Genomic DNA, 19,576 nt, shown 5'->3' on the forward strand with positions numbered 1-19,576 from the left:
CTGTTGGGAGGAGGCCGTCCCCGTGGTAATGCTTTGTGACCCAGTCACCTGTGATCTTGCCCGGGATCAGCAAAACATTCGGTGATCACTATTCATGTGTATCCGAGAGCCCGCTGCCGCTCGGGGTCCAGATGTGAGGCCGTTACGCATCCACGGCGGACCCCGCTCCGTCGCTGATACCCCGGTATCAGATGAGCGCTCACCGGCTTTGAATAATTGAGCTGCGAGCGCGACTGTGGTGTCAGATGAAACGGAGCTATAAAGGGACTTGCGTTGGCTCTGTTGTGTAATCATACAGCTCTTACTCATGCGTCCGCCACATATCACAATACACAGGAACAGATGGTCAGGAGGTGTTAAATAAACACAAATACGACTCAATTATGTACTTCAGTTACAGTCTCTATTTCTGACACAAAACTTTGTAAAAAAAAACAAACAAATAAATAAATAATCTGGGGAGATGGCTCTTAATCTGTTGGCAGACACTCTGGATATTCTCGAAAAAAAAAAAACGACAGACCACAAAAGAGGAGTGCGACAGCATGCTGAGGACAAAGCCACGACTCAGCTTTCGTATTCATCCAGCAGCACAACACACGGGACTGGCCCTGCAATGCTGCTGGCACAGCTGGAATGACAGTTGCCCACTCTCTGATAGAGATTGAAGGAATCAAGACTGCGCGCGCACGCACACGCACACACACACGCACACACACACACACACACACACAAACACACACACACACACACACACACACATGCACGCACACCCACCCACACACACACACACACACACACGCACACCCACACAGACTGGACGAACAATGTGCAGCAAAAAGGGAAAGCATTATGTAGGCTACTCTTTATGCTAAGCTTCTCTTCAAAATCCCATTGTTTAGCCAGTGGTTGGACATCTTCAGTTGACGAGCATTAGCAGATAGGGACAAAATGTTCCGAGACAACTAGGCGGTTTCATAACCACTTAGCTTGTGCCGCTCCGCTACGGTCACGTAGACACCGTTAACCCTTTCCTGGGAGAGGCTTCTCCAGATCGCTCTACACGGGGCATGTAGGGAGAGCTCGGGAAAAGAAAAGGTGAAAGAGAAGCTGTGTGGTGCGTGGTCCGTCTATGAATGTTCTAGAACGCCGTCGCCCACAGTCAGAGAAACCTGAGCAACTTCTCTGTGTTACATGGCAACAGGGAAGTGCAACTGCCAGTCAAGGACTTTGAAACAAACCAGGATTTCAATAGTCCATTATACTGCCGGATAAAAAAGATTTTGATACGTATTACTACCTTCAACTTTCTGACGTGAGAAACAGTGAAAATGCCAGACAAGGAGCTCTTCTTTAAAAAAAAAAAAAAAAAAAAAGCTGTTACCCAAGTATGAAAAAGATAAAAGGAGTAAATGATCAAATAAGTTTATTTGGTTGACTTTGCCTTATCCTCCTGTGGCTAAGCCTCTAACTGTATCTGTCTGTCCCCTCTCCTTCCCTCTCCCTTTTAGTTTCATGTACACTTCATTACATAGCCATGTCAGTCAATTAGCTCAATGTCAGTGACTGTAATGGACTTGTGGACATGCTGGCCCTGTGGCGTTTGTTTCGCTCTGTCACACCAGCTCCACTCTGCCTCCCATACACAAACGGAAGCATTAGCCAAACGTCACAAGTGAGTACTAAAGGTCAGCTTTCTGCAAGAGTTACCCAGGAAAAAGCCCAGAGTGCTGCTGTCCGCAAAGACTGCATAAAGTGAGAGAGAGGGAGAGAGGGGGAGCTGGGTAGTCTTCTAAAAAGAACAAAAAAAAGAAAAAAAAAATTACAGCACCCCATGCCCAAAACATTAATCCTGAGAGAACGAAAAGACCGTTACTGTCACAGCACTGGCATAGCCCTTCAATGTTTCCATCCCCTTTCCAGGAGATTTTTCACAACTAAGCTTGTAGTCTTTTTTCCTCTTCTCCCGGCTCAGTAGTGCTTCCCTGAACAGCAAACAGGTCCAAACAAGGTATTTCCATTAGCCTCTGCTACAGTACAATCCCACCACCACACCCCCTCTGCCCAAAAAACTCTCTAAGGAGCGGCACGTGGGTAGCCAGCAACACTTCTGTCCCAGTCTACCTTACATCCCACAATGCTTTGCTCCGTATTAGCACACTTGGATGGCTGTGTTGCTGGGTTTATGTGACATTCCAAGGTCACAGAGCTTCAGCCTTAAGTCTCTGTCCTCAGATGCCCTTCATCTCAGTGTGACCTCTCTGACCTTGGGGGTCTGAGGTGGAGCTGCCATGGCCCAGCCGGTGCTGTGGGCGGGTGATCGAGTCCCACCACCCGGGTGGCAGGTGCTCTGGTGCTGACCTTCCACTTCATGAGATCGGCTGTGGTGACATTCGGATCAAGCATTCGCTCTGGCTTCCCCTCCCCTACACCCACCGTGAAGCAGGCTATAATGCCAAGCGTGTCTGATCGCTTTAGCGTCAAAATACCGACAGCCCCTCCGTTCCCTGTGCCCCCCCCCCCCCCCCCCCCCCCCCAATCCCCACCCGCCCAGCTCCCCTTTCTCCCCTAAGGGAGACTCCAAGAATCAGATGATCAGTAGTTCCTCTTGCCCTTCATGTTCCCAATGTGGCAGACGGGAGCTTACTGACCGTAAGGTCTCCCTCCCTTTCCAAACACACCTGAGCCTGCTGACCACTGCTGGGCCGCACATGGTCCACTTCACCGACAGAAAAAAAAAAAAAAAAGAAAAGAAAAAAAAAAAAGATACAGCGAACGACAGGACAGATGGAAAGGGCGAAAAAAAAAAAAAAAAAAAAAAAAGCATGTGATCTGCACATAGGACTCGCATATCCATACAGTGAAAGGTGAAAGAGCGTATTAATGCAGTTCTGTAAACGAGAGAATTAAAAGGTTTATTTTGATTACGGATTAAATATTGCACCGACGGTCCCAATGGAGATAGAATCTCATCTGAACATCACAAATTGGATTCAGCAGTATTGCTCTAATCTGCATCTTTGGGCTTTCCAGACGAGCTTCTCGTCCACAGATACGTGGTTAGATCAGCGCTATGGATGGTATAAACGTTCAGGAAAACTCAAGAGCGCACGGGGGGGGGGGATCTGGGTGGAAGGGCTCTGATTCGGAACATCCTGTTGTCTCTGGCAGCACTGGCCTCGTGCATATTAGACTCAAATGACTTCAACCCAGGAGCACATCCAAACAACATTCTGAGGTCCAGTTACATTATACAGAGGAAAAGCCAAAAAAGTTTTTCTTTTTTTTTTTTTTTTTTTTTGGTCACAGATAATAAATGACTCCAGGCGCAACCGCTGCAATCCGTGTGTGAGGAGCTGTGCACGTATTGGTGCAAAAGGAATTAAAAAAAATAAAAAATCAATAAATAAATCAACCAAACTGACTTTTTCCTTTTGCAATAGCCTTACTGCGTCTCAGGGTCCACTATTGTTAGTCTGTCCAGATGGACGACATCTAGATGTTGTGAAAGCAGAATGAAGACAGACAAAGAAAGCTTTCAGGCGAATGACATTCCTATATATTAAGATCTATGCTATTTTTATCTTACCCTCACAGTGATCCAAAAACAGTTAAGAAGCCAAGTAAATAGCATTGTTTTGATTTTATTTGTTTTTATTTTATGTACGTGTTTTATCCTGACAGACATCGGCTGGTTACCATCCCTTCCAGTTGACAGACGTTTGGCACCGCACACCACTACAAAAATAAAATGGGGAAAAAAAAAAACCTTCACTTTAAAACAAAACTTGAACGACACTTGACCAATGGCCTTCCAATGCCTGTAGACTCCTTTCACATTATCTTTCCTGAGCCAACACATATTCTGAAATACTAATTTATGAACAAGGGCGTCTCTTTTTCTGATTACAGTCCTGCTGCAGGGCACAAAGAAACAAAAAATAACTGACTGCAACATTCTAATCCAAGGAAAACATATACTTTTCATTAATATTCATGAAGTTGATTTATGCTCATGTACATTTTAAAGGAAGACCCTGAAAGGCCTGACTGAATAACAATAAACAGCAATGGAAAATCTTGAGAATGGTAACAGGACAATTTGCTTAATTATGCTTAATTGGGCCTTCAGATCTTGAGCCAACAGACACTATCATTTAAACACAGTGAGTTAATCATTAATGAGAAATGGAGAGCAATGAAATGAAAAGGGAATGGATGAAAAAGACTCCGTAACCGAGAGGGTCTGATGTACTGTGAGAGTGGCATTGCTGTCGTCCACTACCCCCCCCCTCCAATCCCCCTCCCCCTGCCCGCCCCCACACTTGGTCTCTGGGACAATGAGATAGCATTTCACTGTGATGGTTACTGTGGCAAGATTAAAAGCTCAGAGAGTTATCAAGGGCTTAGTCGCTCTGATTTCTCCTGACCCGCTACGGATGGCTGCTGCCTCATTGTGCCAATGGGATCCCCTCTCTATGCGGTGTCTGATTGGCACATGTCTACCCGTGGCTGGGAGAATCCTTCCCCCTCCAGGAGGAGTCGGAGGAAAAGTGGCAACACATTGCTCGCCTTTCCAGACGGTCGGTGGATTCACCCCTTCGAGGTCACACACGCTCAGACATGTGCACGCGCATATGTACATATTTACACGTGTGCACCGTCAGCCTTCTGACAGCCGCAGTCTCACTAAACATATGCTGACACGACCGACAGCGAATCGCCGCCAAATCAGAAAAGCTAAGACATAGCTGTTTTTGTTTTTCGAACTACGTACGAACTGGCGGGCGAAATTCACACAAACATAAATGCTGTGCTCTGAACACCAACACAAGGACATCAACAAAAGTGTCTTTATGTCGAGCTATGTGGGTCGAAGTGCAACTTTCTCTGCCGTGGTCATTTGAGGCTAACATGCACGGCTGCAGCGGGGAGAGAACAGGCACACCATCAGAGTAAACATTCACAGAGCGGAAAGTCTTTCTATCTCATTCTCTCTCTCTCTCTCTCTCTCTCTCTCTCTCTCTCTCTCACTCTCTCTCTCTCTCTTTCTCTTTCTCTCTCTCTCTCTCTCTCTCTCTCTCTCTCTCTTTCTCTTTCTCTCTCTCTCTCTCTCTCTCTTTCTCTCTCTCTCTCACACTCTCTCTCTCTCTCTCTCTTATTCTCTCCCTTCTTCTCTCAGACCGCAGCTCTTTCAGGCAGCACCAGTAGATGAAACGCTTGACCAAGCACAATGCACAGAATGTCTACACTGTGTGGTGCGGGGCTTATAGAGCCTTTTTTTAAAAAAACAGGGTTTATTCAAATCTGAACCTCAGATGATTGAACGCCAATATTACCAATAGCGCCGCTGCAACAAATTAGAAATACGATCGAATCGATAGATTCAATTGTTGCCCTTTTTTTTTTTTCCTGGAGCACAAGCTGTGACTCCATCTGTGACACGCAGGCAAGCTGTTTCTAATTAGGTGGCAGATTTCTACACAATAGCTTAACTATTCCAAAAAATTAAAATGAATCACCGTCAGTTTATAGTCTGTGTTATTGTTCCCAGGGTTTATGACAGGGGACTGCAGAGGTTTCAGAGTCTACCTCAAATGAAATCATTCTCATCAGACGAGCGCTCCACCTCATCCCAAAATTACTATTTTAATATATTTCACACATATGGAATGTGCTAATCACTGCAAAAAGTGAAGGTGGGCTGGGTGTAGATTTTGGGTCATTGCCAGTACATTATCAAATAACTGATGAAAATGAAGTTCAAAATCCAATTAACTCGAACTCTCACAGCGGCCGTGACCCCTGCAGATGACAGACCGCAGTCCCCTGGCCAGCAAAAAACATGGGCTTCTCCATGACAACAACAACAACAACAAAAATAGAATCAGGAAAAAAAACAAAAAAAAAACAAAAAAAAGGTCACTGAATCATTATTTCTTACATTCGGGGTTACCTTTTTTTTTAAAGTTGGGGTAAAATAAATAAGTGCGTGAAAATAGCTAGAGTTCAGGCGATGATGAATCGGAGAGGGAGGCGAAAGGCTGAGCCCTGTAATCCACTCGCCAGCACTCTAAGGCCTTCGGGCGTCAGAGCCAACAGGAAGCTGTGAGGGAGTATGCAGACAGCAGCCAGGGCCAATTAAAAAAGGGGAGCGTGGAACATGTCGAAGCTAACGAGCTCTCCTTCCTTGACCTCCCTCACCTCTGAGGGACCCCGCTCCGGGAAACACAAGGAACCGACAGCCGACTCGACCCCCCCCTACCCCCACCTCCCCACCCCCACCTCCCCACCCTGCACTCCAATCGCTTCCCCTCCCGCGTGACCACAAGGTCTGCGAACACATGCTCCTCTCTCTGGAGCCTAACCACATGCCGTTTTTTTTTTTCTTTTCTTTTTTTTTTTTTCTTTTTTTACTGCAGCTCCACGGCTCTGTGTTCTGCTCCAGACTCCCAAACAATGAGAGAACATACACCCCACAATGAATAGAACAAGCTCATGATTTTTCACCGTAATTTATGGGTTAATTCTGGAGCTACTCGGCGTAATGGGTTTGTAAAGTTCTTTCCAAGTGCGCGGAACAATAAATAAGCTCCAAATTAATTGGCAGAATTTACAAAGACATGAGATAACTCAGAGGCGCTGCGACTCAGGCAATACAATTAAGTCAGTTATGGACTGTGGCGAAAAGTAATAACGCTTGGCTTTGGGTGTAATTGCTGTTTGTCTAACCAAAGTTATGTCAATAAAGAGTGATTCATTAAAGACAAACCGCACACCTGGAACCGAGTCTGACTGGGCTGAGGTGGACTGAGAAGCCGAGAGACCGAGCCCGCTTTTGTACCCGGGGTTTAGAGCCAAGCCGCTGCTGTATAGTGTTCCACTACCTAGCCCCTCATCCTTTCCCTGTCTAATGAAACAACAAAGGCAGGGCCCACAATCATTTTCCCCGAGCTTGGTACAGAATTGGTCCTGTCATTTGGGCTCTCAAAACATGGACCATATGTGAGTGCAGCGCTGGCAATCAGACTCCATTATGGAGCAGGCGGCTGAGTTCATCAGGAAAAAATTAGCCCGCCGCTCAGCAGCGTTCTCCTATTGGCCAGTCACGCGGACCGCTGCGTTTGAGGGCACCCCAGACATTCCTGTGGATAATCTTTTCCATTCCTCTGCTCGACGCTGTGAGGAGAGACCAAATCACAGTACAAGGCCCGCATTGTGAGGCCCTTCCAATGCCCAGTTTTCATGTGCTCTCTCTCTCTCTCTCTCACTTCATACAACACATTTCCAAAAACTTTTTTTTTTTTCTTTCACATTTTGGAGCTTAAAAAGGAAAAACAAAATGATTGCTTTGAAATGATTTTGAGGGCAGAGCAAAAACCAAGATGCTAGATTTCTCACAGCTTCTTTCCAGTAAGGGTTTGTTTTGTAAAAATCCAAACAATGTAAAACCACAGAGACCCTAAGCGTAACCACATCAGTGAGCGGTCTGAAGTTCAGGAGATCACCGTTAGATCCAACTCTTCTGGAGAGGTTCTCCAAATTCTCCTTCCTGCCCCTCCTAAAGGCCTCACGTTTCCCAAAGTGACTTGGGACCGCGACTACAGTGGGACGATGTTTGGAGGATGGCCTCTTCTGGACGCAGCCAAAGAGATTTACGGCAACACATTCCCTAATTAGAAACATGGTTATTACTACTGCTATAAAAGAGCAACTCCAGCTAAGCCTGCCTCCACCACTACCTCACACTTAACCACAGAGTTTCCACAGCTACCATCTCTCCAAGAGCAATCTTTTCTGCACCATGCAGGGTTTTTAAAGACTGCTTTGTGACATTGCCTTTATGAGATGTGGAAAGACAATATAACGATCAAAACTAATGTTCAGGCTCACTCGCTGACTTCCAAAACTTCACTGTGTTTCAAAACCACAGTGGGACTTTTTTTTGGGGGGGAGGAAGAATCCAACCATAACTCCTAACGATAATATTGCAATAACCTTCCAAACTGTGATGACTTGGAATAATTAAATATCAGTCAGAAGATCCTTCAGGCAAATCCCATAAAGAGAGACTTTTATTACAGAGGTTCAGTAAGGCACCTGACGCTCTCTGATTGCTAAGAAAATGTACCCACCCCTTTGCATGAACGTGACAGTAGAAAATGCAACCAATCAATCACACCAGCTTCCGATGCCTAAACAGACGAAAAAGACAGCAAAAACCTGTGTGCCTCACCGACCTTGTTCAAACACGTCCACAAAGCACTTGTGAAGCAGACGAGCCACAATTTGATTCCATTTTTTGAGAAGTCCAACACTTTTTTGGAAGATACAATAAAGTGAAATCTGACATTTTTACCAGTCTCTGATATTTTGGGGGAATGACAGGACTGTTCTGTTCACAGCAGTCGGAATCCATTCAAAGCTTTTCATCCAGTTGTTTGTATGACTACTTTAGATCGCTTCCACAAACATTCCTCTATCTTCCCCAGCTGTCTAGGAATCTGTCATGTCACACTCTGTACATTGGAAAACCATTATTCAAGGAAACCGACCACATACTGGTAGTGGAAGATGTCAGTGCACTGGCCATCATTCTCTGCATACCATGGGGTCAGGTTCAGAATGCACAGTTAAGCTATAGTTAGTTTAACACCAGTGCCTTGAGCAGTTTTCTGAAAGGTGATGAGAGCTGGTGGTAGTCTGATAGTAACAGTGTTAACATGTTCATCAGTACAGTAAATCACATGATGCAGATCTGGGTATATGCCTGGGACATAGCTAATCAGACTAGAGGGTGTGCGCAGTGATGCAAGCTGTGTCTTGCTTACTCGAAATAATACCCTAGTTCACAAGATCAGACACATATACATGACTAATAGCATGCGCAGTGAAAATCTCTTAAATGCTATGTCTAACTGCTATTTATAACACTGATAAATTATTTGCGACCAGACCAAGTGAAGCGTCTTTAAAATAAGCTCCAAGTACAGTTTGTTTGATTTCTGTGTTCAGGTTAAGTCCTGAATGTAAACTTTAAGGTAGGTGAATATCTCAGTAAGTTACGAGGTCAAAAAGTTTAAGCATTCGTCAGTAGGTCTACCACATGGTGCAAGTTTGGCTTCGGTTTGCTTCTACTTTGAAAACAACAGGGTACTGTTCAGCATGCGGAGGGTGTTACCTTAATATTGGGCTCATTTGTAGTGTTGTATGTGCATGCTGATGAGGCAGTGCGTGTGTTACCTGTGGATAATCGGCGTTGGTGAATGGGACACATGCCGCTAAAACAGGAACAGGCTTCCCCTGATCGTCCTCTCTGGGGGGGTGGGGCCAGTGAACACTGGGGTTTCAGGAACCCTGGAAGGTGAATAGGTGATGATGTTATTAAGCGGAAACTCATTTTTTCATAACGATATCACACATTAACAGTTAATCAGGATACAGGGACGGCTTGTTTGGTGTGCCGACAAAAAACAAATGGTCGACGAGTCTTCTGGTGGAAGTCTGCTGGTATTATCTGGACATGTCTGTCAGTACAGATGAAGACTTGCCCTTTAAACTGAAAAGGGAGCTTTTAAGGAGTGCTGCATCTTGTCTCCTCCTTCTCCACCTCCTCCTCCACCTCTCAAATGTCTGCCCTCCCCCGCATCCACCCCCCTGCCAGGACCAGACCCAGGTGACCTCTCACATTTTCTGCTCTTCCCTGCTCCAAATGACCCAGAACCCCAGGGAATGCTGCAACCCAAGGCCTGTAGCAGCCACATGGCAAAGCCCAGGGCTGGGTGACAGGCCAAGGCCAAAACGCCTGGGGATGGGTGAGAGGGGTGGCAGGGGTTAGATGAGAGGCAGGCGGTTCAGCGTGGGCAAAATGCCAAATGTATCGGGCAAGCCTGTAGGGGTTAAAAAAGGACGCCTGGCTATATGTTACAAAGGGGTCGTGGGTCACGATCAACATTGAAACCATTTAACTGACACAATGAGTTAGCAGACACAGCGCACTCTGTGGAAGGAAGAGCATAGATGTCAGTCAAAGAAAAACCTTGTTAGACGTGGTTGAGAGATTCAGCGTATTCATTTACAACCCATTACATGCTACCTAGCATCTTTATTCAATGTGGTGACTTTCTCAGTGCGGTAGTTTCTTTAGTAAAAATATTTGTTCAAATTATCTAGACATTTACAAATACAGATTAGCTAACCTCTGTTCTTTCATCAAATTAACAGAAATTACAGTTTGATCAATTACATAAAGAGAGAGGCATTGTCCAGACTAAGATTGGGAGCCAATGGAAAACTTTAACAGATTACTTTCCTCAGTCAACTAAGGATGCAGAGTGAGTCAGAGTAAATGAAGGAGAGGAGTGAGTTCATGCGCTATGTGCAACAAAGGGTCTAAAAAAAAAAAAAAAAACCCTTTCCTCTATTCATTTCCTCATGTAGACCTTTAGGATTTGAGTAAACATGAAGAGCGAGGGGCAGCGCCATACCCTCGTTTCGGTCCCTGCTCAATAAAGCGCCTTTACTTCGACCATGAAAAACATGTCATTCCAGATGAGCTCAGCCAATGACATTTAAAACAGGCACAGGGATATTGAATTAGTTCCCCGTGATAAGCCGTCTGGGATGCTGAAGATGTGGTCAAAGGCGGGAGGAGGAGGACTTGGGGGTGGGGGGGGGGGATGCGGAAAGGAGCAGGGATGGAATGGGCTCCATGTCAAACGCATTCCGCGGCTCTTTGATTAAAATCGTAAAAACGTGCAAATGTCAGAGATGGACCGGGGAGCTTTATGCCCAGTCGGTCACAGGGAAACGGGGAACAGTAAGAACCCTCTTCTTCAAGCACCCAACAAATTCAAATAATAAGTCGAGAAAAAGAAAGAGATCTATCAGACTTCAATTTTAAGGACAAAATTACTTCTAAATTCCAAATATCAGGCGGTCAGATGTAATTGAAGGGGTGCTGAAATCACTACTGACTTTACTTGGATTCAGCATAGCGCCTAACCACTGCCTGTGTCTTCTTAATGATGTCTCTAAATGATCTTTGTCAATAATCCAAGAAAAAAAAACATTCTTTGTGGCCTTGAAGTAGATTCAAGGACTATTTTGAAACTTACGATTACTTAAGATTTCCCAACTGAAAACAGTTTGGATTTAAACATGAAACACAGATATTTAACAAAGCACGAGCATTGACTCTAGCCTAATAGACAGAATCTTAAAACGATACTGATGACTTTCGACACATTTATTAACATGCTGAGTCCCTTTTATATTTTAAATCATTCTCAGTTCAATTAAATCAGGTAATAAAGTGAAATTACATTCATCTATTATTTAATTTTGTCCCATTTTCATATAAAGAGTTCTTAATATCTATATGTTTACATTATTGCTTCACTAAAACATTTATAAATTATGTTATATTACATATTTATATGACGTGCAATTACCGCTCCCTTTTTACGTGTAATACTGAGGAGCAGAGTAACAATTCAAACCTATGACAAGCTTAGATTAGAAAACCTAGAAAAACAGTTCAACAAACCGGATTACATTTAATTGACTCCAACCGAGAAATTTCAAATGTGCATCAGTGTACGATCGGCATCATGTGAAAATGACTAGAAGTTTGTAAAGAATGAGTATTAGACAGATTATAGATCAGGTGATTAAGCACTGCTTAGTGGTGTATTTGTGAAGACACCTTTCCCCACAGAAACCAAACCCCACAGCACAAACAGCGTGCAGCTTTCTGAGCGGCTTACGTAGTACATCTACCTCTTGCTTTCTAGGACGCTCTTGCATCAGACTCCTTTCAAACCCTTGTACATGCAGCTAAACAGAATGCATAATGAGTACTAAGTGCATGTGAGAGAGTTAAAAGTCATGTACTCAGACAGTAACTAATCTAACACTACTGCCGCTGTACGGGCCTAATCCACATGCTCCCTGTAGAGCGGTCCTTATTCACATAGCACCCGTGCTCGTTCTGGCCTATTAGCTTTTTCCTAAAGCCCTGACAGAGTGAATCACCTCCGTCCGAGCGCGGTATGCTCCACATTGTGTAACAAACGAAGGGCGGACAATGACACATGCCCGCTCGCTCCGAGCAATGTCACTGAACATTACCACATTAACACTTGAGTTAAGGCTCCCAGTCAGGTTTGGATTTTCCTAAATCAAAACTGACTTGAGCGGAAAGGAGCCAAAGAAAAAGTGCTTAACTAGTGTTGAATGATTTTCTGGCAGGACCATAGCTTGCATTACTGTACGATTTGAATGTAGTTTATCTACAAGCCCTAATCAGAAAAAGTTGGGACGGTATGTGAAATGAATTAAAACTGAAAACGGTGATTTGTAAATTCTTTTACCTCTATTACATTGTAAAATAATACAACAGCACATTATTTGATGTTTTACCTCATAATTTTTTTTTTTTCCAAATAAACACTTATTTCAATTTTGATTCTTGGAACATATTTCAAAAAAAGTTGGGGCAGTAAAGCATTTACCACTTAATGTAATGTACCGTTGCCATTCCCTTTCACAGCACTTAAAAGACGTTTAGGCACTGAGGACACCATGTGATGAAGCATTTCAGGTGTAATTTTTGTCCCATGCTTCCTGCAAACAAGTCTTAAGGTGTGCACCATTACGGGGTCTTCATGCTTTTGGACTTGTTGCTGGTAATACACTGGACGGTCGTTTTCTTCTTTCTTTGGAACACACGGCATCCATTTCTTCCAAAAAAGACCGGAAATACCGATTCGTCTGACCACAATACACGTTACCACTGTGTGATGGTCCATTCCAGATGCCTCCGAGCCCAGAGAAGTCGACGGCGCCTCTGGACGCGGTTAACATAAGGCTTCCTTTATTGCACAGTAAAGTTTTAACTGGCATTTGTGGATGTAACTACGTATTGTGGTGCTTGACAAATGTCTGCCAAAGTAATCCTGAGCCCACGTGGTTAAAATGCTTATAGATGAATGACGGTTCTTGATGCAGTCCCGCCTGAGGGATCGGAGAGCACAGTTATTCAGCTTAGGCTTGCGCCCTTGCCCTTTACGCACTGAAATTCCTCCAGATTCCTTGAATCTTTCTATGATGTTATGCACCACAGAGGGTGAAATATCCAAATCCCTTCCTATCTTTCTTTGAGGAACATTGTTTTTAATTACTTCAATCATTTTTTCACGCATTTGTTGGCAAATTGGAGATCCACAGCCCATCTTTGCTCCTAAAGCACTCGGCCTTTCCTGGATGCTGCTTTTCTACCAAATCATGATAACAATCACCTGTTGACATAACCTGTTTCAAATCACATCATTATCTAATTATTTTACCTCATTACTAGCCCTAAATTGCCCCCGTACCAACTTTTTTTGGAATATGTTGCAAGCCTGAATGGCAGGAGTGGATGTATATTTACAAATGAAATGAAGTTGACTGGACATAACATGAGACATCTTGTGTTCACGCTGTCTGCAATGAAATAAAAGTCAAAGTAAATTTAGAAATCAATGCTCTCTTTTTTTTATGTGCATTTTGCATACCGTCCCAACTTTAAAACCAGACTAAAGACTTATCTATTTGCTCTAACTTGATTTGACTTTGTTATAGACATGTAAAGCCCTTTGAGACTATAAATAGTGACATTGGGCTCTAAGTAAACTTGTATTATTATTATTATTATTATTATTATAATTATTATGGCTTGTTTGGAATGAAGGAATTAAGGTGAGAGAGCAGAGGGAGTCTACTGTGAATGATTGCTCAAGCATATTGAATATTAAAATACCCTTCTCTCTCTAAGCCTTCAGCAAAAGTATTTATTTCCGTTGCATGAGTTTGCATGTGCCCCACGTGTACAATACAACTGATGAATAGTCAGATAAAGGCATCTGTCTTTTAACAGCTCCTTGGGATTGGAGACTTATTACTTGGTTCATCGTAAACTGCTGATTAGAGGCAAGTTTTATCTTTTTTTTCCCCCCCTTTTTCTTTCTTTTAATCTCACTCAGTTCAGCAGGGATTCAATCAGGCTTTGAGGGACAAGTCCCACGTCCCCACATTAGCATCCAGTCAACACTGTCTTCATTGGTAATCTGGAGATCTGAGCACAGTAAATATACAGTGGGCTTACTCATCAATGACACTTCCTTAAAAAAAGGGGCAGCCTGTCATGCTGTTGTGCTTGTTACACCATTTAAAAAAAAAAACAAAAAAAAACACACACATTGCAGAAAACTCAATATTTCCTTAGAGAGAGAGTGCAAATGAAGTAGTGGTAAACAGTTTCAATTAATGAAACACAGGCTTACGACGCCATCCTAATGAAAATGCAGGTTTTGTTTGACCACTGGGACCACACAAGGCCATGAGGTTCTCTTTACGAGTCTGAGGGATGTCTGAACCTTTGAAATTTTACAGCAGCTATTGTGTATCGGGGCAAAAGGTAAAGGTTTTTATTTTGGTCCAGAAACGGAGATGCCATGGGGCTGCATCATTCTTTGAATTTTGTTACCATGGAGATCAAGCTCAAGGTCAAAGAGTAGCAACGTAAAGCCCACAACTGTACTGTTCTAACGTACAGCTCAAATTAGATACAACTGAGAGATTATTCATCGGGGCATCCGTTACTTGAGATTTTAACTGAGATAAACGTTTCTTTTTTTCCACCCCGTTCTTCACATGAAAATTTTTACTAAGACATGCTTAACAAGGTTCTTCCACTGTCCGTTTGAAAGAACCTACGAGAACACGTGGGTGCAATGTGCACTTTCCGCCATGCCCTTGAAAAAAGACGCGTCTCATCTTTCCTTTATTATCAGCTGTGAATAAAAACAATCTTGTTGCCTCAGCCTTGAATTAAAGACCCTTTTTACAAGAGTGTTCAAATTTTGTTGTTTTAATGGGAGCTGGGGACTGTTTTTTAAAGTACTGGTGAACTGATAAACCAATTATCCTTTCAAAATATATTCTCTTAGTTCAGTGCCCAGCGTGCTCTTGTTATACACAATTTCTCTCATGGACTGAAAGTGTTTTCTACTGTGGTAGCCTAAATGAACCTCAGATGTTTGCTTTTCACTTACTGAAATAATCAGGGAGAGCAGCCTCTCATTAAATTCAATTACTGCATTGACAGTTATTTTACACTGGATGAACCCGGACTCTTCCGTGCCTTAATCAAAGTCCATCAGCCATGGCAGCAGAGAGCAGGTCCGCTGGATCGACCCTGTCAGTCTGCGCTCTCCTGTCTTTGGCAATCAGATACTCGTGAACGCGGTCCCTTGTTGCGCGGCTCTGCTCACAGACGTTGCTGAGCAACACTGGTGGAATGCATATGCTCTGACCGACTTACAGGTTCCATCAGAAAGCGTGTCTTTTTCCACTGACTGACAGCAAAAGGTAAATCTCCACTCTGGTCCTGCAGCATCTCTTCTCCCGTCTGCCTCTTAATATTCTCTCTCTCTCTCTCTCTCTCTCTCTCAAAAAAAAAAAGGCTCTGAAATCCACTGAATGTAATTCATAGCTTGGACTTTCTTTCTTTCTTTTCTTTCGGGGACAAATTAATGTTTACAGGCGAGCAATCTCAGCATGGGAGCACGGTTCCCATTTGCTGGAATACATGTTTTTAAATGAATCTCTTGATTTCTTGATCCGTCATCACGGGAAGTTTGATTAGGTTTGATGCAAACTGTTTGTTCCATCAGACTTTTTAGAAAGTCGCAGAGGTCTGTCTCTATATCCCTCTCCTCAGAAGAGTTCTCCACAGGGGTTGTAACATTAGCCTGCACTGAAATTTCACCCAGAACAAGACCTACTGCTGAGACCACAGGTGTTCCTGCCTGGCCAATCAAAAAACAGGACAAGTCACACAGGGCAGTGCCAGGTCCACCAGGTTGCCCCACACTGTGCACATGGGTATAACGTGTCAAGTCAAAGGCCACTCACAGACCCCATCAGGATAATATTATTAGGAGGTCCGTTCTCAAAACAAAATACCACAGTAGCCTCATACGGAAAGGCCCGGCTATAAGCTACCGAAACAGCTTCCTGTCTCCGCCTTTCCTCCACCCCCCCCACCCCCCCCTCCCCTTCCCCGTTCCATGTGTGCTGCTGCTTTTGAACAACAGTCTGAGCTGCTTCATCAACCCACAGACATTTGTTGTCATCAGAAGCCCCTCATGAGTTTTGCTAGTCTGAAAGCTGAGGCTGTTCAGTCTTTAACACCCGTCAGAGTAACCGCTTCCTGTCCAGTCGCATTTGTTAATCTCTCTCTCTCTCTCTCTCTCTCTCTCTCTCTATCTCTCTCTCTATCTCTCTGTCTCTCTCTCTCTCTCTTTCTCTCTGCTACTGTCCTATCTTAGTTTCCGCACGTGGTCTGCCGGAGGACTCTGGGTATGTCTGCCTGTGTCTGGGTATGTGTGTGGGGGTGTGTGTGTGTGTTTTGTGCATGTGTGTCTGCACACACACTTCTGTGGGGGGCACCAACTGTGTGGGTGTGTGCAAGTTGTGCCACAAACAGTCAAAACTACGTCCGTTATTTTTTTTTTTTTTTTCTCTTGCACTGAATGCTCACTCTCAAAAAAGCACCCAGTAATGAAACTGGCGGTTGGCCAGGTGTGGCAATTAGACTCACGAGGCCTTTGAAGTTTTCCTATATCACCAAATGTATCAGTCAAAGGTTCAGAGAAGAATGAGATGATGTTCATGCTCCTCCTTGTTTTTGTCAACTCAAAACACCCCAAACAGGAAAACACCCTTAAGACTAGCTGGAAGTATAGGTGAATACAGTTTGGAGCTGTAAGTTACCTCATCTACAAGAGCACCCATGTTCTAATGCTCAAAATATGTACCATCTGTTAATTGATAATGTTGTGCCACTGTTTATTGACATCAGGGAGCATGATGAAGAGGCACTTGTAAATAAAAGCCAGAAACTTAGCAGATGCTGAATTTTTACCAGAAGTATTCTTACTCTGTCACACTTCTCTTAGAGAGAGAACTTTTGAAAAAGTTCTTGTCAGTTAAGAGCACAGTCAAATCTGTCCATTACACATGTGTTATTCTGATAATGATGATCCTATACAATGACTTGCAGTCCTTTTAGAAAGTGAGAAAGAGCCAATGAGCAAAAGAGAGAAAGAGAGAGAGAGAGAGAGAGAGAGAGAGAGAGAAAGAGAGGGAGGGGAGAGGAGGAGGGGGTGCCAGGAAGCAGAGAGAATGTGAGTGGTAATGAGGTTAAGAGGAAGATTTTAAAAGATGGTTTGTACACGTCAGATCTTCCTCCAGGGTGCATGTGGAAACAAGGACCTCACTTTCTATGCGCTATTCAAAAAGTTCCTTGGGCAAACGGCATAATCAAATTTGTGTGATTGGACTCAGAAAATACGCAGAGAAGAAAAGGTCCTCTTTGATAGGGATTGAGACAAGGAAGCGTTTAAAATCCAGTATCCTTCTTCTCATCTCAAATGCTACTAATCACATGATCTGTCTCAATTTACTCTAAATCCCTTTGGCCAGTCAGACAGCACTCCATTCTCCCATTCTTATTACAGATGTGTCCTCCTTTTCTAAAGCATAGCTTTAACGTCGCAAGGCAAAATCTCTTAAAATCTATTCATCCTAGAGGTTAACGAGGAAGCACAGAACAGCATACATGGGACCTCACCAAGGCTTTCACAATGGCCTTTCCTATACAGCTATACTGTGTTGAGACAACCTGCTGTGAAGGGGCATGAAAGTTAAATACTTTGGTAGGCCCAAAGCAGGACCTCTGAAACACTAATTTGTCACGATACTAGCCTGTCACAGTGAACGTAGGAACGTAGGATTGTTGCTAGCTTGTATTCCTGTGTACTGCATGATTCTCCTTAGCATTCTCCTATTCATGACCTATGACAGCATGCAAAGCCAGATTTCATCTTAAGCGTTATAACTTTCCGTTAACATAAAAGAGTGCTAACTAAGGCAAGGGTAATAGATTCAGTAGCGCTTAACGCAGACTAACGTATTTAACGTGAACCCCATTTACTGTGCCTATCATTTCACGCCGTAGACACCTCTGAAATAAAGAAAAAAAACGTTGCAACAAGCAATAAACAGCCATTCTGCCTTGGGGAAAAACAGGAACTTTCTGTTCTTAAATGCTGAGGGATTGAGAGGAAGGAGAAATGGTCATACTCTGGGGAGAGTGAGAGAGTTTGATGACCTGTGCTCAGAGTGGCTGACTCTACGCGGAAGTCTCCCCGAACACACTTCCTGTTAAACGCCTAAATGAGCTCCACATGCTCTTCTCTCTTGTCTTAGCCCTCGCTTCGCGTTGGGTCGTTAAATCAACTGTTAACGCCGTTGCCTGCGCCTTCTCGCTAGCATTATGCGATGTACATACATCGAAATAAACAATTTGAAAAAAAAAAAAAGAAAGAAAAACTGCCTGCAACTCGAAACGCGCACGCACAGACTCGGACCCATGCAGCGACCTGGCTCTGCTGCCAACGCCTCCTCTGTCCCCACAAAGCATAGCCCCCCTCAGTGTCTGACCCAGATTCCCCCAGGCATTGGTGCACAGAGGCACTGCTTGGCAACATCATTTCTCCATTTTGCCCTTTAGTAGCTTAGTGCCTCACACTTGTGGACATTTTTACCACACAGCTTAATGGTACTGAAAATCCATGGCCAGAAGACACGGCTGCACAGACACCAAGATGTTTTCCGCCTGCAGCAAACCGTGCAGTAGGATTTGTTGAGAAAATTAAATTAGAATGATGAATGGAGAGAAACTGAGGGAAAAATAGCAAAAATGACCTGGCACAAGACTCTCTGTTTCCTTCATACAACCCCCTAAAACACACTGTGGCTTTCCTGTGACCAGTGCAGAAGATTAGTGGTAAAAGCACCAGACCAAGTGACTGCAGGTTCAGAATCCTGGCTGTCATGGTTCTTGCGCTGTTTACATTACTGCAATCGCATACCGCCTGGACCTCAACTTTCCATAGAATTTTTACTTAACCTATGATTACAGCCACGAAAGTTGTGAAAGGATATGGGCTTTTATCTAACATGCAATCAGTGACATTTTTTTTTTTTTAAACCCTGCTGCCTGGATTCTGCAGTACGAACAGGAAGTGAAACGTAACCAAAATGTGCCTCATAAAAAAATCCCAAAAACACATTTCAAACCCCAAGCTTTCTCTGAGACATTAGTTACATTCAATATCAGCCGACCGCAGTCATCAGCCGTGACAAGATTTGTCACCAAACTGAAAAAGAAATGAGAGCTAGAAAAAAGCAGGGGAAACCAGAGGAAACTATTCTGACAATTATGCAATATTTCAGTGATTACAGTGAGGGATGCAAGCCTGACTTCACCTCAGTGAAGTGCGCTACTAAGTGGGCCTTTTATGCCCATAAAGCCTTCACAGCTGGGCTAGAGAGCCGTGAAAGGGAAATAAAAGGAGAAAATTGAAGCGCTGAAAAAAGGTTTGGTCACACAAGATCTTTAAATGCATATAATTTTATAAAGAATGGTCAGGTATGACTCAGATGTCTTAATTTTTTTTTTTTC

At 43.7% G+C, this 19,576-nt stretch overlaps 1 protein-coding gene across 1 annotated transcript in view; it reads right to left on the bottom strand.

Moving 5' to 3' along the window:
* The window catches only part of rxraa (retinoid X receptor, alpha a), a 78,860-nt gene that overhangs the window by 45,975 nt on the left and 13,309 nt on the right, over positions 1–19,576 (bottom strand). Inside the window, exon 2 of the mRNA XM_030767474.1 lies at positions 9,244–9,357. Coding sequence (XP_030623334.1) covers positions 9,244–9,357 — 114 coding nt within the window. The remainder of the gene's footprint in view (positions 1–9,243; positions 9,358–19,576) is intronic.

Source organism: Chanos chanos, chromosome 3 (assembly GCF_902362185.1).
Source record: "Chanos chanos chromosome 3, fChaCha1.1, whole genome shotgun sequence".
Classification (NCBI taxonomy): Eukaryota; Metazoa; Chordata; class Actinopteri; order Gonorynchiformes; family Chanidae; genus Chanos; species Chanos chanos.